General features: G+C 38.7%; 1 protein-coding gene across 1 annotated transcript in view; it reads right to left on the bottom strand.

Annotated features, from left to right (window-relative positions):
- The window catches only part of agmo (alkylglycerol monooxygenase), a 77142-nt gene extending 53885 nt beyond the window's left edge, over nucleotides 1-23257 (bottom strand). The window contains exons 1-3 of the mRNA XM_008430938.2: nucleotides 22791-23257; nucleotides 11651-11781; nucleotides 9854-10005 (exon numbers count right to left, since the gene is read on the bottom strand). Of these exons, the coding sequence (XP_008429160.1) occupies nucleotides 9854-10005; nucleotides 11651-11781; nucleotides 22791-22910 (403 nt within the window). The 5' untranslated portion in view covers nucleotides 22911-23257. The remainder of the gene's footprint in view (nucleotides 1-9853; nucleotides 10006-11650; nucleotides 11782-22790) is intronic.
- Between the last annotated feature and the right edge of the window lie 154 nt (nucleotides 23258-23411).

Here is a 23411-nt window from a genome sequence, read left to right as displayed (position 1 = left end):
TGACAGGATGAATGTTGTGGACTAATTTAGCTTTTTGCAAGTAATGATCTGCAAACATCCCAAAAAAAATAAGAGTCTGAACATTTTTCCCCAGGAAAATCAAGAACTTTGTGAAGAATTTTAAAACTTTTTTTAGGATATTTTGGAAACAAAACCAACACAAAACACAGGCTCCATTCACCGTTTAATAATTTATCACTATTAATATTTTCTGTGGTAGTTTTCTACGCTCTACAGCAGGGATGAGGTCAACTAAAATATAGAAACATTTTATGTTTTGACTCAATGCACCAGACTGGTCTTAAAGCAAAACATTAAGAAAAAAACAACAACCTTTATTTCAATTACACTGATCAATAACTCATTGATCCATTGTGAATAATAATAATAATAATAATAATAAACATTCAATACACTCCAAACAAGTCTGGTAGGTAAATGATGTTTCTGCTCAAATTAAAAACTTCTCTACATTTAAAATCACCCCAAAAATCTCTAGAAATAAATTTATCTCACAAAGTTTTCTTGCTTTTTAGCAAATCTAAATAACTAAAGTGATTCTGAATAACCTAAAACAAAAGAAGTTTGGTCAAAATTTAACTTCAGATGAGGAAAAAAAAGTCTTTATTATGTAAAAATATCTGGTTTCAACTGCAAGTTTTGTTCTCTCCTACGGAGTCCTGCAGGGGACATGGGGACATTTTCTTCCTTTGCGTTCGCTCGCAATAATCTACTGATCATTTCATGCGGCATAATTGATACTGTAAGCCTTTTTAAGGTGGCCGCCGCACTTTCTGCTTTAATACAAGCGTATAGGTTTTTCCATGGACTATTGAGTTATTATCACGGGGTAATAAGTCATCTGATTGTCTCTGTCGTGTTCATGTCTGAACGGTTTAAAGAGCTGCTTTCAGTGCCGTTCCACCTGAGCCTTAACAGACATAAACATGCAGTAAATAAATCGATTTTCAATCAGTTTTCTGCACCAAAGCGTTAATAATAATAATAATAATAATAATAAAAAACACGTTTTGTTATTATAAAACACAACAAACTAATGGTGGTAGAGGGCAGCACTGGGTTAACTCGGGGAATCTCATCTGTCCGCGTATCAATCAACTCCTAACCTCTTCTTTGTTCTGTCACAATTATCAATTTATTTAATTTTTATCATCATGCTCCAAACTTTGCGAGGACTGACCACCTCGTTCACCCGCTTCCTCACACACAGAGAGCCAGCAGCCGGTATCCTTCCCATTCATACTTCATGACGTCACGCCCACATCGACACGCCCACCATCAGGTGTCAAAGCCGTGGCTCCTGTCATACCAATAATTACTTATTTCATTCATATGGCTCTTACAGAGCCTCAGTGAAAACGTGTTCATTATTATTAACGCTTTGGTGCAAAAAAACTGATTGAAAATCGATTTATTTACTGCATGTTTATGTCTGTTCAGGCTCAGATGGAACGGCACTGAAAGCAGCTTTTTAAACAATTCAGACATGAACACAACAGAGACAGAATCAGATGACTTATTACCCTGCAACAATAACTCAATAGTCCATGGAAAAACCTTATAAGCTTGTATTAAAGCAGAAAGCATGGCGGCCACCGTAAGAAAGGCTTACAGTATCAATTATGCCGCATGAAATGATCAGTAGATTATTGCGAGCGAACGCAAAAGAAAAAAAAATCCTTATGTCCCCTGGAGGGCTCCGTACTCTTCCAATCTAAATGTTTAAATTTAAATATTTTCAAGGTTTGGAAAGTTCTTGAAAGTGCTTCACATTCTTGCTGCCCAGTTTAGCAATAAAATGAAATCCAACTAAAATGTAGGGATTTTTCAAGGATTTCAATCACCTGCAACTTGTAATAAACTAATTTATAAGAAAAGCGTGAAACACGCTTCACATCTGACTCAGCGAATCTGAGACGTAACTGAACGCTTCAATGGTAAAAACACATTTCTTCTAGCAACTTGTAACATTTTCCTTTAGACTTTAGTTCAATTTTATGTATCATGTAAATCTTTCAGATCATCAAACTTGTTTTAATATGAAACTAAGATAAAAACCTGAGTGGTGTTGAAATTTTTACTGGTGTTTTGTGAAAAAGTGATTATAATGAATTTGCTAAATTATCAACAGGCTTTTAGTCGAATTTCACAAACCAAAAATGAAAAACTAATCACTAACAAAAACCTTTTTGATAACAAACTAGCACAAAAGTTGTAAAAAAAAAAAAAAAGAAGCCAATACATCTGCTCCCAATCTAAAAAACAAATAAATCAAGAACAGATGAGAAACAATTTCACTGACAACCATCAGTTTGGAAAGAGTTTCTGCAGCCGTTATTAAGGACTTCAGACCCCAGGGAGCCACAATCAGAGGACATTATCCACAAATGGAGAAAACATTGAAGTGGATTGGTGTTGAAAAGGCATTAAGGTGTGATGGGCCACCAAAAGAAAATGCTGATGTGCAGCTTTGAGCACCAATATTAGAGCTCAAAGTGGGAATACAAACATCTTCAAACAATGAAAACATTTATTGAAACAATTCAACCTGGACCCGTTTGAATTCCCGTTGAATCAAGAGTTAAACACAGTTTTAGGAAGCCGAGTTTAATTTCATAACCAGAACCGAGTACAATCACAAAATGATTTAAATGCACTGCAAAAACACAAACTCTTACCAAGTAATTTTTGTTTAGTTTCTAGTGAAAATGTGTTACAAGTTAAATAATCTACCAGTAGATTATTCACTTAAAACAAGCTTCTATATCTTACTAAAAGGCCACTTGTAAGTTAGCAAACTTAAGAGAAAACTAAGATATTTGCACAAGAAGCTAGACCTAAATTAGTTGGTAAGATTTTGTGGCTTCGCAGTGTAGAACCAGTATGACAACATAGAGTTGACTAAAAGATCTCAAACAACAGCAAATTATAGTTTAATCTCAGGAAATTCAAGAATAGTTGACAAAATTTGAGATCTACCCTTCTGGTCATCTTCTACACCGTCATTATTCAGTCTGTCCTGCTTTCATCCATCTTTATTTGAGTCATTATGAAAACAGGACAGAACCAGAAAATCAATCAGGACCATCAGGACGGATCTTCCCTCCATCCAGGACTTATACAGTCTGGATATATCTGCAGACCCCCCACATCCTGGACACAAAGTGTTCAGACTTTTACCTTCAGGGTGGCGCTACACAGCTCTGATCACAAAATCAAGTTGCTACGGAAACGAACACCTTACAGCCAGAGCAGTCAGGTATGTCGTGAAATGAAATGTTTGCACCCTCACATCAAACCTTCGTTTTCTGAAAAAGAATCGGCAACATTTAGAAACTGATCCTTTATTCTTATTTTATGTCCTCTAAAATTTATAAAAAAGTAAAATTCCTTGTTTGTCAATAAAGCTGTTCTGATTCCCGATTCATCCTGAAGGTATAACCCATAACAGCATCTACAAGAAGAGGCGGAGCAGAAGTGGCACCGACAGGAGAATCCATAACCACTGATTCAAATGTGTCAAAAAAAGACAACTTTCTAAAAACGTTTGGCAAAATATTGCCTGAACTGGTGAGAAAAGTATTTCTGTTTTGCAATGAGTGCATGATCTGGTGAAAATGAACATCTCACCAACAGTCACAGTGGTATTAGCATGATGATTAGCAAACTGCCAACAAGGTTCAGGGAGGAATTATGTTTTTCCCATTGGTCTAGATAGTTTTACTCCCATTAAAGGAGCAGTATTATGTATTTTCCAGGCACATAGTGGCATTTTATAGCACTATCAAGTAGTTATGTCACTTTTAGTCGTTAGAAAATGCTATACGACTAAAAAGAAATTTGACTTTGTAATTTAGCACCTTGAAATTGGGCCACTGTCTCTTTAAAAAGTCCGCCTTCAGCAAGTTGTCACAGCGTGGCTCCTCTATTAACCCTTTAAGAACTTTTTTAACCAACGTTGCACAGCGAAGTAGCTCCCATAATGATGCCCAGTCAGTTCTGCCAGGTGTTTGCCAGCTACTGCTGGCTAGTCTGATGGAGCTGAGTGGGGAAGTCACAGGGGACGGCTGCTCTTTGAGGAGGAAGCTTGGAAACTGGAGCTACGAGGAGGAGCTGCGTCGTCGAAGGCGGAGCTAGGTCCACCCAGGCATTTTGGACAACGGTTGCCATGGAGATTAAAGGATTTCTCAAACATGCATGAAAGAATCAAAGCAAAGCTCCAGGTACGTTTTACATGATGTAAAGCTCAAAAAAGTCGATTTTATTTAATACCGCCTCTTTAATTAATGTAATTATTTAAAAACTTCTGCGACTGAAATGGACCATCGGAAATATGAATGGCTAAAAAGTACATTCATCATACTTATGCCTAAACATCTTTTAATTATCCCAAATTCAGAAAGTTTCCATGTTTTGTCTCACATTCAGCTGAAACCCAACTTCATGTTTCCACAGAATGATTCTGCTGTAGTTTATCACGCAGCGCTGCGGAAAAACAACCAAATATTTTACCCAGCTTGTCCCGTAACAACTGGCTTTCATCAAGAGATCCTTCAGAAGCAGGAAAAGAAAAACAAACCCCTTTTTTCTTTTACCGATTCAAGCCCTTTTCTTTTCTCTAAAATTACGTCATTTTGAGTCGGTAATGATACCATTTCATGTCTATAAGTGATACTCTGATGTTTCTGAGCTATAAGCGTAACAGCGGCGGCCGTTGGTGCGGCGAGACGGCTGCAGCGTAACTCCATTACCTCACATATAATCAGAGCGCAGACAGCTGACTGGCTGATTAATGGCTTCAACCTGGCCGGCACGCCTGCACGAAGATGCAGGCCGAGCGCAGAGCTGCTATTAGTGGTGCTAGCGATACGGGTTTAGAATAAACAGAATCAACAGGCCTGTCAACAACACAGCCGCATCCGAAACAAGCACCCAAACCCGTCCAAGGCGCTTCAGAAAACAAAAGACAACAAAACAAACTTTTGTCTGTTTTGTAAAAAACTAAACCATCAGGTAAACTGGGTCATTTATCAAAATCTTAGACTGGATTTTGTGGCTGTTAAGATAAAAGCAAGTGAGAAAAAGCTCCTATTATTTCATAAATAAGTAATGTAGCTAAGTATTTGTTTCTGGGACGCGCACTGACGATATGGGTTCGTGCAAATATTGATATTAGGAGCAAAACTGGAAAGGCAGTGTGTGCACAAAGGTCATTCAAATGTTTGAAGTTCCAGATTTGCCTCAGCTTTAACCACAACTGCTGTTTGTCTTCGCCGACTGCAGCCAAATGCAAAGAAAGGCCCATAAAAAACGTCTGGTCACAGGCTTTTAGTATTATTATTATTATTTTTGTGAGCGTGTGTGTATGAATGTAGAAACCTGAATTTCATTAAGTTCTAAACCTGAAAAGGGCTTGCTGATTAGGTGGTTTCAGTTTTCTGTTTCAATCTGCTGCTATCTCCAGAATCAGTGTCTGGCAGCAGAAATCCCCTCCAGTAATGTCTCCTGCACATAGATGGCATCAGCGCACATGACTGCCAAATTCCTTCCACTTAATTATCTCTGAGCGATCCTTTTTATGTTGAGGTCATGGGAGGGAAACTATGAAATCAACCATAAAACTGCTCAAACTCACAATTATATTTTACACTGAGAAAACGTATTTTTACCCCTCCCCCCTCTGAGCACAGGGTGTAACTTTGCCTCATTTTGAGCATATGTATTGTAATTTTTCCTTCGTTATTCAAATGGAAGATTTATTGCTCTTATGCCTCGACGTAATAGGATTAAAGATGCAACTTTTCTTCTGTTTTGAACTATAGCGAAGTTCTTCCAAGAAGTAAAAGTAGTAAAGCAAGACACAGCTCATAAAGTACGATTATCCAGCAGTCAGAAGCCAGCTCTGAGCATTAATGGGCAAAACGCATCTCCGGCTTTTTGGGGTATTCCAACCAAAGCTTCATTTGGAAGGAGAAGGAGGTCAGATATGTTGAGTGAGGCAACCTCAGCTGACCAGAGTGAGGCACGAGGACGGCGGCGGCCCGCTCCTCTGCGGTCGCAAAAAGCAGCTTCCTTCTGGTAACAAGAGGAAAAAGCGTTTATATCCCGAGAAACTGCAGCTGCTCAGGAACTTATGACTTTGTGACCTCAAAGGGTTCCAGAAAAACATCCCCAGCGGGCGGGAAAAACGAAGAAAGAACAGTGTGATTCCTTCACACTTCTGAGACATCCAACAAAACTGATTTTACAATTCAAATATAAAATTGCTACAATGAATACATAAAAACTAGCATGTGACGATGCAAGAAGAATTCAGGTTTTCATGAATCATATCCACTAAAATGCCTCCAACATCACAGCTGGATGTCCAAAAATGAGTTTACAATAAAATCCATGAATACTTGTGACCACCTCAAGCAATGCATAGAAAACTGTCAGCCTTATTTAAACACAAATATTGCATATTTGCACGATAAGTAATGCTTCTCTAATAGTAGCTGGTTTTACCCCCATTGGTGGAAATGACTTCAGTGGTTCCATCGTTTCTGACGTCAGTCTGAACGAAGCTCACCCACTCCACACTGTCATCTGTGAGACGTTTGAGGGTTTCTTTTCCAATCTTTGGTCACACTGATTCCTGCAACAGTGGCTAAAATCAAACAAAAAACACCAGTCCTCCAGCTGCAGCTGATCTAGAACGCTGCTGCTGGCGTTCTGACTAAAACCAGGAACATGGAGCACATCAGGTCTAAAGTCTCTACTCTGACTCCTCGTAGCTCAGAGAACAGACTTTAAAATGCTGCTGTTATTTTATAAATCACTGAACCATTTAGCACCGCAATACATTAAAGATCTGCTGTTGTCATAGCAACCTCTCAGAGCCCTCAGGTCTTCTGGTTCTGCTCTGCATCCACAGAACCAGAACCAAACAGAACCAAACACGGAGAAACAGCATTCAGCTTCTATGCACCACAAATCTGGAACAAACTTCCAGAAAAATGCAAAACAGCCGAAACGCCGAGTTCCTTTAAATCTCGACTAAAAACCCAGCAGTTCAGAGTCGCTTTTGAAAAACAATCAACGGTGGCGCTTAACTAAACGTAAAGTTTTAATTGTTGACTGTGTGTTTTATGACCTTGTAATGTAAAGACTTTGAAAAGTCGTGCTGCTGAAATGTGCTACATTAATTTAAATCATTTGAAGTCAAGTCACTCCACAGCATTTAGGAAATCAAAACTCTGGCTTCAGTCAGGAGGACAAGCTGAAGTTTGAAGACAGCAGGACAACTTCAAAGAGTTTTCTCAGTATTTCTGAAAGTGGTATTAAATATCTGTAATACCACTGTGTATATCTATACACAGATATAACATATCTGTGTATAAATACGTTATAAAAACATGCAGGTTTTCATGGGGTGTCAGGAATAAACACATACAACATGCTAACTTTGTCAACTGCATAAACATTTTGCTTTTATTCTAAAAAGTTGTGTAAAACTCTTTTGTAACATTTTCTTTTTTAAAACACACACAGTGTGACATCACCTCCAAATTAATAATGGCTTCTCAAGGCAGGAGGGCTAGAAAGCATTACATTGAACGCAGATCAAAGCATTGGAAAAAAGATAGGAAATAATGATGCATAAATAAATAATGATGACAGGACTCTTCAGTGCATTTTTCATCATCAATGAAAACTTTATGATTTAATCTGTTAATCTGTTTTATGAAGACAATAGATTCTTTACAGTGTGACAACAACGCTGGATAAACCAAGTATGTATAAAGGAGAAAATCAGCATGTTATTAATCATCAACTCAGCAGTCAGCAATAGAATACAACTTTACGATTTCACATCCATTCCTTTGCTCTAATTATTATTGACTGTGTAGAACAACTTGTTTGTGGAAACTCGCATCTTCATAAATAACCGATGAAGAAGAGCTCGCCAACATCCAATGAGATCACATTTCCTGCAAGGTTTTGGGATTATAAACACATGCAGATGTAGCGTCACCATGACAATATTGATGTCTAGCGTTCTTCATGCACACATGACATCAAAGTGCAATTAAAAATGACGGCCGTAATTCCGACGGCATGTTCGGAAAACACTCTCTGGCCAGCAGCGGGAAACATTTTGAAGGCTTCTGTTCAGCCAGAGTCTAATATCAACACAGCGGCGGCGGACTTTAATCCAAAACTATGAAGGCTGATGTGTCACTGACACAAATAAACATCGCCAGAGGCCACAAATACCTACCTCTCATCCAGTCGGCTGAGTGGCAGCTGAACATCTGCCATGTGCATCACTAAGCAAACACAGAGGAAATCCTTGTAAAGGAGAAAAAAAGCCAGAGCCGTGACCATATTTTCTGCTTGTGTTCCTTCTAAAAAAGATGCTGCAGGACGGTGGAGATGCAGAGACATTACTATATGCAGCCTGTTGCTGTGGCAGCCTTGGGTTGAGACCGCAGCTCTCAGGAGGCTGAGGCCTCTTACATCTGGACAGCACTAAAGCAGCTGGATGTAACTCAAAAATAATTGCTTCCTCTACAGTGTCCAGGAAAACACCAAGTGACTGCCATGTTCACCGCTCCTCCCTGCAGGGAAGGCAACTAAATCAACATTTTTAGGCCATTTATCATCCGCTGACTTTGTAGCCTTTGTTTGGACTTTGTGAAAGCAACAAGAAGCTCAGAGAGTCGTTTTGCTACACAATGAAGCTTCAGCATTAAAGGCTACATTTTTATATAATTTTTGATTAAAGGTGAAAAAACAAGGTCACAACCCATTTATGCTTAAAGGAAAACTTATTTGTTTCCTTTTAAACATGATAGCATACATAAAACATGCTCATTACATTTTGTTTGCAAATTCATCTAATTTCCCATTAATAGTGTCTACAGATAAAAAGATTTCAGTCTATTTAGTTCTGTCTACTTTGAGTCCAGAATGAAATGTTTTAGGGCTCTGTCACTTTTATGCAAATAAGCCGTTTCTGGCCACGCCCCCTAACTCTGTGTTAATACTCTCACCTTTAAATATGTGAAAATGACTTTAAACACTTGCAGCAAACCTTCAGCAAACGGTTTCCAAATAGTAAGTCAACATCAAAACACGTCTTTTCCAGCAGCCATTAAGTTAAGCGATGAAATGCATGTAAACATGTAGTGAATATTTGTGTATTTTGCTTCTTTTGCTCAAAAGTTTTTGTCTATTTAATCATTTCTGCTAGTTTTACGGATTTATTGACTTTGTTTAAAGCAATGTTTGTTCTTGTATTGAGAAAACTATCAATTCAAAAATGTTTTTTTTAATATCTCCTTAAAAGTATTTTAAACAGTAGAGACAGTATGACGGAAAGTTTGTATTTTTTTTTTAGGTTTACTTTTAAAAACCTGTTGATATATTTTTATACAAGCCGATGCTTAGCCATGCAATGCCATAAAAAGACATTTGTCATTTCCTTTACCCCTTTTTTAAAGACAAATTTCTCCCTTGGGAGACCAATACGGGGGCGGGGCTCCACTTCGGTTGCTAGGTTACGGGCTGGGGCTGCTAGGTAACGAGGGAACGCCTGGTGATCATGACGTCAGTATTAGGAGGTTTTTGAAACGGTTCTTTTTGTGGTCACCAAAAAACAATAAAATTACTGCCAGAAAACGGATGAGTGTTTTTTGTTTGTTAGCGCTTTGAATGTTTCTGGAAGCAGTAGAGACTGAAATGTAAGAATAAAAATGTGCAAAAAGCGAATTTTTCACAGTAGCCCTTTTAATAAGCCTGGATTCCTATTGTGTGTGGACATCAGTGTAATGGTTTTTATCGGTACCGTGAGCGAAGCGATGGACCCAGTAGTAGCAGAAGTCCACTCCGAGGAAGGTGAGCCACCAGGTCCATGCAGAGTCCCAGGGCAGCTCCAGCAGGCGGAAGTGGTCCCACACGTACAGGTAGGCCGACAGCTCGCAGCCCCTCATCACCAGCCTGCAGGACGGACACAGACAGAGCTCTGCTTCAGCAAAAAGCCAGGTTTTGTCTTCCCACATTGAGCAGCTGGAGGGGTAACGGTAAGACAGTGGGGTATGTGGAACGTTTTGGTGTGTACAGGCAGATGGAGCTACATAAAACATGACAAAACGACCTGCTGCCACAAAGGACCGTACAGGCAGATGATCATCTTCCAGTACATCGCGTGCTAAATGGTTCAGTCAAAGTCCAGAGAATCTGTGGAAAGGTTTTGAAAACGTATCTGACTTACTGCCGCATATGGAAATTAAATGAATAGGATTTTTTTTTTTTTTTTTGATCAGAAAAGGGTCGTTCTGACAGAAAAGTGAAGAAGTCGGACACGAGTCGCATAAAGAAAGAAAAAATAATAAATCGGATTAGAGTCACATTTGCCTGCTGAGTAAACAAAACCAAACAGTACTTATTCAGACTTTTCCACATTTCATTTTAATTACAAATTTGCATAAACATAAAGTAAATCGTTGCTTCCTGATTTTTTTATTTTGACAGTTTACTTTTAACAACACATTATATTCTGATGCACAAGAATTTGATGTTTTTCTTTCAAAACAGAAATTATAATAAATTAGGATCAGCTGCTTAAACCTTCCCATTTCTTCTGTCTACTAGGTCTGTCACAATAAACAATAAAGCAATTAATCGCATTAAATTAAATCGAGTTAAAAGAAACTCAATTTTCATTTGCTTGATTCATCGTTTTCCTCTTTTTTCTCTCTTTGTACCAAAAGCTGAATGATAAAAGTCGTCAGTCTGGTGTTTTGATCTCAACTCTCCATGTTTTTGAAAAATAACTTTGTTTAGAGACTTCATAATTCATTGTATTTGTTGTTTCTGATGTTAATTTATTTTGGATACTTAAAATGTCTTTCAGTTCCAGTGTTAAATGTTCATTAGAGTTCAGAATATGTTCTTGCATTTTTATGCCATTATTACCAAAATAAATGTTCTCAAAACAACAATATTATTGTTTATTGCAATAAGTTCTGGAACTATTGATCGTCCAGCAGAACGTGACTGGCTTAGTACATTTACTTGAGTAACTCTTTTGAAAACATGAACTTTTAGGAGTATTTTTACTACGCTGTACTTTTCACTTTTACTTGAGTAATTTATTATGAAGTATTTCTACTCTTAGTTGAGTAAAATTTCTGGATTTTCTACCCACTGAATGAAAAACAAACATGTTTTAACCAAAAAAAAAATTAATCACCAGACACAGACCTGCAGTTTGTTTAAGTTTTTATTGAAAGAAACTGATTTGGAAAAAAGTTATTTTACGTTTGTTATTTTTGCTACTTATATGAATCATTGTCATTTTTGTCTTTAAAATACCAAAATTTCCTCTTAACTTTACATTTTGGTCCACTTGATGATGTAATTTTTAAATGTTAAATTATTGATAATTTGATAAGTTACTCAGAACTTGAGTAGACGTTTTACCACGTACTTTTTTGCTCTAACTTGAGTAATTTCTTGGATGGCTACTTTTTACTTGGGTAAAAACATGTTGAAGTTGCGCTGTTCTTAGTTAAGTATAACTGGGATCCTCTGCCTCACTTTGTGACGCATATTTACGCCTCGATGGGTCCTGCAGACTTACAGCGGGAGTCTGGAGATCATCCCAGCAGAAAGGGAGGTGAGACCGTCACTCAGCGTAACGACAGGGCTTCCTGTCATCAGCGCACCCACCGCCATCTCCAGCAGCATCAGTCCCACAAAGTATGGCGTGGCCTGCACACACACACACACACACACAGTCAGGACGCAGCTAGAACAAGAATAACACCATTTCAAGTCCTATGTTGCCTTTACTAGCTGTACTGAAAGGGAGTATTTGTTTTGGCGGATGAGCTGAAACCTTTCAGGACTTTCATGTCTTGTGGTCCGTGATGTTTGTTTCGCCGAACGAGACCAGAGCGGCAGGTCCGAAGTCACCGTGATTTGGCAGGTTTAAAAACGCAAACATTCATGCGAACAAAGCAGCGATGGAGGGAGGAATGAGCTCAGTGGATGAATTACACATCAGTGCTAACAAACTGTAGAAAGTAGTAACGTCAGAAAGAAGCCAAGTAAAATAAATGCAGGATGGTCAGTGATAAAATGCAGCCAAACAAAGTAATCTGTCTAGCATTCAGGTATTTCCAGAATATGTTGCTTTTAGACATATTAGAAATGTCATAAAGTTCCAGAAAGGTTGGATTCATATTGTTTTGAGCCCACATGTTGTAGAAAAGGCCGTCAGAAATCCTCACTCAGAAAATGTGACAATTTTCAGCTTGAAGAAAAATGGGAACAACGTGACAATATAACTGAATAGATAGATCTGCAACTTTAAGTAAAAACTATTGATTTAATTATGTTTGTGAGGCCTGAAGTTTCCATTGGGTAAAAATTATTGTTCAACACTTACGGATATGATATAATTAAATTCTACTTAGTAATTTTAAACTGAGTATTTTTACAAAAATAAGTAAATGCAATTTTATCAAATCAACATAATAATATACCAAATTACACAGTCAGCCGTTTTTACTGAATATGCTTCAAGTATTTGAAAAAAAAAAAAATTGATTAAAGCAGAACTCATTTCAAAATATGCTACATAACATGTTTAATAGTTTATAATGTAAATGATTATATCAAGTAATGAAATTGGTTTTGTCCCTTCTGAGCTGCTGTAGTTTGACCAGAAAACCACAGCGGAGGAATTAGAAATGTCAAAATGATGATGAAACGTGTCAAACAGAAGCAAGGAAAATTAAAATCCAACAGACAAATATTAGATTTCTCATTGAAGCTGCTGAACGCTAAACAAACAGGTGACGTCTTTTTCCAAGGGTTCTGGAAACATGCTCTAACCTCTTAATGGATCTATCAAACATGTAACAAATTAGTGAGGGAGGGGGTCAGAAAACGGGTCAGAGCTGCTGCGACTTCAGGAGCAGGCCGCCCTGCTGGTTAGCTCCACGCTGACCGAGGGAGGCTCAGTTCGAAGGTTGGACACCTGGCTGGAGCGAGGCGGGGAGGCACAACGGGGCCGCAGAGGCGCACATGTGCAGGTGGAGCTGCAGGAAGTGAGACGGTGCATGCAGGTGTGTGTGTGTGTGTGTGTGTGGGTGTGTGTGCAGGCAGAGGCGCGAGCACCACCAGAGACCCGTGATCACACGCAACGTTCCAACATCTGGCAGCTAACAAATGGGCTCGCAACACAAGCAGGCCTCCTCCAAACTCTGTGAGAAAGGAAGAGACTATCGTTCTGGCCGAAAGCCGTCCCCCCGTCTTTCCCTCCACTTCTGTCCTGCAGAAAGTTTCACCACGACAGAAAGTTTCGCTCGGAGCGATCTCATCCGGGCTGATTCTCATGCACGTTTGTTTTTGTTTTCTTTAAAACATGCATATGTCAAACGTTCCCCGTCTCCTGATTTTTCTCTCTTTTATGTAAAATGTTATTTTTTCCCCTTTTATTGGGATCTTTTGAGGTCGATTCTTTCTGATCTCGAGTACAATCAAAACGTCCTTTCCTGCGTTACTTTGTCTTCCTAACACATAAACTAAAAATCACAGTAAAGACCATTTAATACGGCAGCAGATTTAGTGCAACTGTTTGTTGTGGTATCTAATAATTGTGTTTTATTTCCTCCTGAATTCAACCTTACATGCAATAGGACATTTGTGGACCAGATGTCTGCTTTTTCTCCCAACGAGCCCATTTTTGTTGAGAGCGTAAGGTCACGGATGACTGATGTTGGCAAAAAAACACGTAGGCTGACGGTGCACTTTTATCTGAGAAATACTGTTTGCTTTCAAATCACGGAGCAGCCGGGAGACCTGGCAGGGTCTAACGAACACATAATTCCAAACAACTCCCAAATTAGAAGATTGTGTTTTGTTTTGTTTCTAATTAATTTGGCGTGCTGGGATCATAGAACAACAGCGAAGAAAAATTAATGGCAGATCTTAAACTGTAAACAGTTGGGAACTAGTCAGGCACCATCAAACCCTACAGCAACAACAAGTTTACCTAATCATGCCGGGTAGTGGATTATAAGAGCCCCTGCTGCTGGGGTAATTGTTCTGCTCCCCAATGTGCCCATAAAAACCTAACAAAGTTGGGTTTTTTAAACCTGCTGCAGACATTTCCCACAATAAAACGCAAGACAACCATATAAAATAATAGCTCAGTATTTTTACATAAACTGCGCATTAAGAACACTTTAACTCAATCCAAAGCCGTCATTCTGCAGGTTTGGGTCGTCAAAACGGCGTCTCATCAGCGGAGTTCCTCAGGGACGCGTGCTTAGCCACCTGCCGTAAACTCCACTTAAACATAATTGCACAAACGCAAATGAATCTGTCACTGAACTGGAAGAAGGTGCCACCATCATCTGCTGCATGTTAGGAATATCTTTATATTGCCGCGTTGCTGGGAAAATATGGTCAAAACAAGCAACACCCTCTTCTATAGTTTTATTAAAGAGCAGCGAAACCAAATCAGCTTTTTTCATATGCACTACATACACTGGGCCTAAGTGGTTCTGTTTTGATATTAGTGTGAAATTTCAAGTCAAACTTGGTCACTTAGCTAACCTTAACCCTAATCCCCACATTTATACACAGCCACATTCCAACAACAGAAAGGCACATATTTTATCTAGAGATTTTTAGAACACTGTACTTTTTACTTTTAGTTTGAGTGATTTCATTATGAAGTATTTCTGCTCTTACTTGAGCAAAATTTCTGGATTTTCTACCCACTGAATGAAAAACAAACACGTTTTAACCAAAAATTCACCAGACACAGACACACAGACCTGCAGTTTTGGTTCAAGTTTCACAAGTTTCTTATTGAAAGAAACAGATTTGGAAACATTTTCTTTTGCCTGATTTTGTTATTTTTTGTTACTTGAATTTTGTTACTTAAAATACCAAAATTTTCTTTTAACTATATACTTTGGTCCTTCTGATGGTGTAATTTTTAAATATTAAACGATAATATCATCAGTTACTCAGTAGACTTTTTACCAAATACTTTTTTACTCGAGTAATTTCTTGGACAGCTACCTTTTACCTTAACTTGAATAAAAATATGCTGAAGTAGTACTACTCTTGCTTGAGTACTTTGAGTACTTTGCCTCGTCCGGTTTCGACTTAACTCTTAAAAAGTTGCACCAAACCATGGCAGCCATCTTGAATTATGGACTTTTTCGACTTCTTTTCTAATCCAGATTAGCCGTTTGGTGTCATTGTCTTGAAGGTGACCTGGTCTGGACCAAGACTGAGTGGTCAAGACGGATTGCCTCACCAGGTGACACAGCAGCAGCAGCAGCAGCAGCAGCTCTGTAAAAGGCTGACTGATGTAAAGGTTAACCAGCTTTCAGTCCCAAAGGTTTGACGTCTCGATGACGGACGGTCTGAGCAAACCGAGCACTGAATCATGTCCTTACATTTGCACTCAGTGGGTCAAGACACGACCCTTAACTGTACTCTGAGGAATCTGTTGAGTAGCTGTTGTGATCAAAAACAGAACAAAACCAATAAAGTATCACATGTTGCTGATGTGTTTTACTCTTTAAAACAGAAGACGTTGCACATTTCAGGTAATGCAATAAATCAACCGTACCTCCTTTGGTTCCGTGGCGTTGCCTTGATTTTTGAAGCTTCTCATGTCTGCAGGATATTGCTACTCTGATTGGTGATTTATGGACCAAAGGAAATTCAGAGAGGCTTTTGTTTTGGCAGCTGTTTGACAAAGCTGCTTTGTGAACGAGTCTTTTGAGAATATCCTGGTGAGCTGCATCACAACCTGCTCTGGCCGAAGGAACGCTCTGCAGGAGAAATCTTTACAGACGGCGATCAAAAGCATTAGCAGCTCTGAGCCGCAACCGTCCAGCACAGAACAAACAGTAGAAAACTTTTTCAAATATTTAATATTATTGTTTTATTTACTGACTGTCATTACTTCTTTTGGTAGCTTATTATTGATTTTGCATTGCTTTAATCCAGAAGACATACGACACATTAAACTACCTGCCTGCTAACATTTACGTCCATCTTTCTATGTAAATTGTCTATTTTGCCGATTTTCTGTCCATTTGTGCTTCTTGTAGTTTCGACTTATGCGTCAGTTTCTCCATCATAAACATCTTTTCTGCTATTGCAGCCCGTTGGCTCCTCAATGGCGTTTCCACTTCCTTTTAGTTGTTTTCCCTCCAATATACTAATGGTTTTAATGGAACTTTGTATCCTAAAACTTTATTGAAGACACAGATCATATCCTATTTTTTTTTATTCACGGTCATTTCCTAAAATATTTCAATAGTGTGCATATTGACCCTTTGCCCGTGACGTCACGCTCTCCAGAACTCCGCCCACTGCGCCATGACGGACGTCAAAACAACCAATGGTCTAAAAACAGAAATCTGTAGCATAATGTTGCACCTATTTAGTTGATTTCTCTTTAAAAACAGTCAGAGTGCTGCGCGGTCAACTGCACAAACAGACAAGGATGCAAACCAAACTTATTTTATAACAATGAGAAAAGATGCATCAGCATAGCAGGGCGTTAATTATAATGACTGTCAGCCCTAAGGGGAAAACCGCACATTTGCAGTGAACACTTTTTGCAAGGTAAGATTAGAAAGATATCAAATACCACATTATGGAGAAGGTACGTCTAACCATTAGTAACCATGGCGACAATCATACAGTGTGAAATCAGGTGAAGTCAGTAATTTGATCAACATGTCAGGAAGGAGGAGGTTCGGGTCGGTTTCTAAGCTAGCTGTTTCCAACTTCTGTAAATCCGTCGTCTGTGAACCCAACCAGGTGTTTTACGTTCAGACAAATTAGCTCGATTCCAACAAGCAGAAACCATGAATAAACTGGCAAAAACAACTTTGGAAAACAATTTCAGTCGCTCTGTTCAAAACTCCCAATCCTCACGTCTGGCGGCAATCATGGCGCCTCGAATGATTAAGTGACGTAGCTGAGAAGGGTCAATACTTTCCCACATCCTCTCCAACAATTCTGTCGTCTTTTTAGCTCATTGCTTTTCAATTTTAGTGTGATTAAAAAAAACTCATGAGGTTCTTCCAGGCAAACTCTTTCCCTGTCTAAAAACTCGTTGATCAAGAGTTTCTTGTGCAAATTTAGATGGATTCAAATAATTTATTTCTGGTAATCATAATCCTTTGTTACATATATCTGACACTCACATTTTAATTTAATTAATAAGAGACAGTAGTAAGAAGGATTTTTTTCAGGATATTTTACAGTCATTACTGAAATAAACTGCAGCTTGAGGTCATTCCACTGAGAAAAGTTAAAGTTTTACCACTTTCCATTAAATTTATGTTTGTTCTTTCTGTTTATAAGTTGACCTACTTTAAAAACAGAAAGAACTGGAGTTTGAACTCGAGTTAGAAAGATTTCAACCAAGTCCTATAATCGCAAAACTAAAGTAAACTGAAACCTTTTTACATTTTTTCTCAAAATAATGCAACTTGTCTCAAAACAAACAAAAAAATGTCTCGACTTAAGTTTAGAGAGCAGGTTTTTGTATAGTGTTCTTGTTGTGTGGTTGTTGCAGCAAATGACCGGCTTTCTGCATGTGTCCACCAGGATTTGAACTAATTTAATTTGGTAATAAGCACCAAGTCTTTGTTGTTAGAAGGCCTCCTTACCATCACCCTAATCTGGGCAGTGAGGTTTTCTGTGTGGCTGCCTCTGAAGATCCTCAGACCAACTGAGCTGCCCCAACGTGTTACTAATTTCCAAGAGACAAGTTGATGAAATCAAGAGAAAGACAACATAAATGTGTGAGCTGCATGTTATACTGCAGGTAAAATAGGTAATAAAGGTGCATTTCCGTTGCTACTGACTTTGAATTTACACCAAGTTTCAGGAACAAACCAAGTAATCCACACATTCTATGAAATAAAAAAAAATCTACAAATTAAGTAGAAAAGCCAAGAAATTCACTGAAATCTGTCAATGTTTAGAAAGTATTCCTCAGTAGTGGCTAAAATATTAACTGATGGGCAACAAAAAGGTTTTTCATTACTGAGTTATCGGATAAAAGCTAAAAAAGACCTTGCAAAATGTGGCGATGCAAATAACTAGAGCTTCGTTTCTAAGCATCTGAATGCTACAGCCATAGTCCAGTAGGAATGCTCGAAATAAACGGTATGCAGTAGAAATGATAGAAATTTGTCCTACAATAGAGATCTGCTGTCTACCGGCTAGCCGCGGTGATGTTTGTTGATGACGGAATATCCGTCATCAAAACACAGAGAGCGCACGGGAAAAACTCGTTAAAGGTGCATAAAACGTAAAAAATTAAGGACCTGGTTCGGGGTTAGCATCCCGTGGTCTTAGCATGATGCACAGGAGTAGGTAGATGTCATGGTCAGACAGCAGGGAAGCAAGGAGTATAGGGTCACGACCCTTATCGTAAAGCACACAGAGTAAAGCTCGCTGGGTCCAATGGACCCCGTCTCTTAACCCTGGTGGTGGTCTTAGCGCGATGCTCAGGAGGAGCACAGCAGATGGCACGGTCTGACGGTCTTTCAGAAACCACAAAAAGAAAACCTTGTCAGATCGTACAGTGCAACCAAAGAGAGTAAAAAACATGTAGGGTCTGAATGACCCTGTCTCTTAAGACCGTAGGAGAGTTAAACAGTCAAACCAGGAGCAGAAAAACGTAATCTGTAAACAGCATGGAAGAGACGAAATACAAGCCATTTATTTTACCACCTTAAATCAAAGAATGTGTTTGAATACCAGCAATGCAGCCAACTGCAAGGCCCAGTTTCAACTCTGTGAATAAAAAGCAGGATTTGACACAGACATCCATTATATTAAGTTTTTGTGCTTCTATATAGAGACATATTTTAATTTAAGTTTGATTTAACCAGGTGGTCACCACTGAGATTAAGCTGCTGCCCATCATTACCAATAATAGGAGCAACATAAAATATTACGTACAAATAAAATGCACACAAACGAGTTTTAACACATACAAATAGATACATTCCACTCAGTATGCGATTTCATTTCTACGGTAAATTCTATACAAATCATATCGTGATACATTGTCACTGCCACTTATAACAATATATATCGTGATATGGAATTTATGCAATATCCCACATCCGCACAATCCATTAACAAACTTAATTTCACCATAAACTTGCGATGGCTGTTAAAATATAAACTACAGATATAGTCTGGTCACTTATGGCTGAAGCTAAACTCTTTAGATGTTTAACCTTTTTCCATGTTTGGAAGGAGAAAGGTGCTGTGCTTCACCCTGAAAACCCAACACCAAAAAAGAAGTTTACAGGTAAGGAATATGGTAGTTTGAGGGAAGATGAATGGAGAAACGAACCAGAACCTACTTGATAAGAATCTGAAGATGAATCAAGTGTGCAGCTCCAAGCAAGATGATAATCCCAGCCACACAGCCAAAAAAACTCTTAACTGGCTTCAGAGACAGAAAGTAATACCCAGTAAATCACAAGACTTGTATCGAATTCAAAATCTATGAAGAGAGCTTAAAATGAGAAAGCAACTCCAGAACATTTACGATTTGGAGGCAGTTTGTGGAGAATAACGAGTCAAAAAAAATTAAATCACGTTTGATTTGTCTCCGTTAACGAGACTACATGACTCAACACTTTTCCACATAGGAAAGCGTTCAATGATGACTCCCAACTCAACTTTTTACCCATAATTCCCATCACTCTGATTTCTTGGTATTACTAAGATTGTGAGAAATTGTTCACCTACGTCACAATATTTCTCAGCTTCAAAGGATTCAGGCTCCAATTTGGTGTAGCTGTTTTTCCGAGCTGGTTGTACCATTACACACGGGTCCAGCACATATGGATCTTAACATGCAAGGTTCTGGTTTCCACCGGTGGTGGAATGAGACGGGCACAGCAGCCACATCCAGAGGCTGGACGGCTGCAGACATGATGAGGTAGGAGCATTGGCACAAAGCCACTTTGGTCGGTCTGTTTTTTATGTTTCTCCAGAACCCAGATATGCTCTCAGCGTGATTATGGGCCACCACAGGGTGCGTTCACACTGCAGCCTGAAGTGACCCAATTCTGATTTTTTTGCCGGGGCCGTTCACACTACCAGTAAATGCGACCTGTATGTGTTCTGCAGTGTGAACGTGCAAATGACCTGAAAGTGTCCCGCATGCGCACTAGAGGGTGCAATAGCGTCAGCGTTCTCAGTGTTCTGCCAACCGCCATAAAAAGAAGAAGAGCTCAGTGTTTGCGGAAGTAAATATGGAGGCTAACGGTGGAGCTTAGCTTACATATTTGAAGTTGTTGTCCAACCGGAGCAGCATATTAACAACTTAATCCTCATTATAGTCCATTATAGTTGTTGTTTTTCTTCCCTCTTGCGTGTATCAGGACACAGAATAGTGAGATTTGTTGAGAATCAGTGACATTCAGTTCAGATGAATGTGACCTGAACTTTACGGTCGCATTTGAATCAGATGCGTATCGGATATGGGTCACATTCGAAAAAGAATCCGACCTGTGTTGTTCACACTGCCATGAAAAAATCGGATACAGGTCGCATTACGTCGAAAAAAATTGGAATTCTGTCACTTCAGGCTGCAGTGTGAACGGACCCACAGTCTCCACGGCTGTGCAGAAGTTTTCTGCTCCTTTAAGGCGGACTGTGAGGTCTCATGCTCCACCATTCATGATGGGGATCCTCCAGCATTTTTTATTAATCTGCCCAGATCATCCCCTCTCTGGCTGATTTTTAATTTCATGGCACGGTCTTAATGTCATGTGAAGGTCATAAGCTCCAAGTCAAGATATTCAACAGAGTTTTAAATCAGCACTGAATCATGCAAGATTGAATGCAGATTCTAAGAAGCAGTTTGATATTTTTTATAACTTTATTCTGGTAGAAAAGATTCAAAACATTTTCAGTGTTTTGGGAATCTTAAAGTGGTTCATGTGCACAACATTTTGATTTCAAGGATTAAAACAAAAAATAAAGTATGTAATTTAAATAGACAATGTAATGTAGAGATTGATTTTTCATATTTAGTTTGTGCCAAACCTAATCCAACCTGGAAAATAAGGGAAGAAAATAAAATTTTCTGACTTTGCTGGACAGTTTGTCTGGTCTTTAGTATCAACCGCTTGTCTTTGCACCATTAACATTTCAGATTATCAAACTTTTGGTGATTTGGTACAAAATTTTGGATGCTTTTCTCCAGCAAAGACAAACAAACTGATGGCTGCAGCTAAATACAAGTTAATCCTGGAAGAAAACATGTTTAAAGCTGCATTCAGCCAGTGGGTTAAATCAATTTATCAGTTCACAAAATAACTCAAGTTGTTTTTACGCCAGTAGTCTTGAGAGCATGGAGGGGTTGAAAGAGAATATATGGCTGCAAATCTGAAATAAACTGAAAACATTTCAAAATGGTATAAAACAAACATTACTCTGGTTCATTTACTGTTGCTGAGAAAGACTTGAACACCAGAACTGCTTCCTAGTTATCGCAGAAGTTGGACATCATGGGAATGATGTTACAATGTTACAATGACATGGTGGAAAGCGAACTCTTTGGTGGAATAAATGATTGTCAGTAAAAGCATATTCAAATAATTTCTTATCTTTGCTCTGTGACAGTAAATCACCAAAGATAACACGAGAAAACACAAATAGTGGATTAAAAATGTGATTTCATTTGTCAAAAAGCTTAATTATTAATTTAAAAAACCTGTACAAGCCAGCCTGGCCATATGTGCACTGTAAAAACACATCTACAAAAACAAATCTAACCAAGTATTTTTGGTTTTGTTCTGGTGGAAATATCCTAGTACACTTAAAATAATCTTGTAGTGGAACAAGACATTTTTCTCATATCATATTTATATTTCACTTATAAAAACTTTTTTTTTATCAGTAGTAAGGAGTTACTGACTTAAAACAATATCCTATATCTTGCTTATTTCAAGTGTACAAAGATTTAGAAACCAGACCAAAAACACTTTGGTGTTTTTACAGTGTGAAAAAGTAACACGCCTACTTAAATGAAAAGAGATCAACCATAACATGTAGAAAACTAAGTTCACTTTTATCAGCCACACCCACATCTGACTCCTGTCAGATCTCCAAAATCAAATAAATAAATCCAATAAATAAATAAATCTCTCAGAAACAGAACCTGACTGACAACATGAAGTAGGCTGGAGGATCTCAGGAAGCAACAAATCATGATGAACTTCAAGAACAGATGAGAAACAAAGTCTTTTTGACGTCAAACTGCTTGTTATTTCCCCACAAAAACAATTTATTTCCCAGAAGTTGATGTTTCAAAATGTTAATTTCAGTGTACATAGAATATTGCCATTTTATAGATGCTCCAGTCAACCAAAATCTATTACATATTTACCTGAAGACAAGTAAAATTTTATCATGCAAACACAAATGTTTATATTTTTTTGTTTAAATTATGTACTAGAAAAATACTTAATATGAAAGCACAACATTATATACCAACTATAAATGTTATATTCTGAAATATATAATCAGCTGTCTTAACTTTTGACCTACAAACTTTATGTTTGATGCTCATCCAGATGAAATTGTTTGTTTTGTTTGTTTAGAGACTTCACAAAGTCTCTAAAGTTGAAAAATTACCTTAATTTACGTGTACAGATGTTTTCATTTTAAGGAAAGAAGCGTCCACCCACCTGCTGAACATACTGAGGCACTTCCTCCACTTTCTCAAAGGAGGATTCGTTTGGAGTGAGCATGAAAAACATGGCCCGGAGACCCCTGGAAACGGAACCGGACCCCGCCGCCGCAGCCATGGCCGGGACTCTTGTTTACCTGTGCAGGTGTTGCAGCAAACTCTCACCGCTGCGCACACAGCGCTCACTCTCAAGCGTGTCACCTTTTAAACTCCTTCTGTTTGTTTTTGTTAACTTCCGCGGGAGGGAAAGTAGGTCAGCTGTGACACGGATCCGGAACCAGTTGCTGAATAAAATTCCGAAATAATAAAAAAACATAAAACACTGCGACGGGTTTAAAGCGCCCACTGGGTCCTGCCTCTGCTCTGCCCTTATCCACGCGTTAATCCAGATTTCTCAGGACGCCACTTCACCTTTGGACGCCAGGGTTCTTCACTTAAATCACGCTATCAGTTTTATCGCGAGAATCCGCGCTCGTGTTTGAAGTTTATCTGTGGAAGTTGCCGGAAATGATTGAGCTCTGCAGAAGAGGAGGATGTCACTCCACCTTGTCACATTGCAGCTGTTTGTCACGGTGCTGGGGGGGCTGTGTGTGTGTGTGTGTGTGTGTGTGTGTGTGTG

The sequence above is a fragment of the Poecilia reticulata genome, linkage group LG16 (genome assembly GCF_000633615.1).
Source record: "Poecilia reticulata strain Guanapo linkage group LG16, Guppy_female_1.0+MT, whole genome shotgun sequence".
NCBI lineage: Eukaryota > Metazoa > Chordata > Actinopteri > Cyprinodontiformes > Poeciliidae > Poecilia > Poecilia reticulata.
The sequence above is the reverse complement of the archived record's forward strand: the minus strand, read 5'-3'. Positions and strand labels throughout refer to the sequence as shown.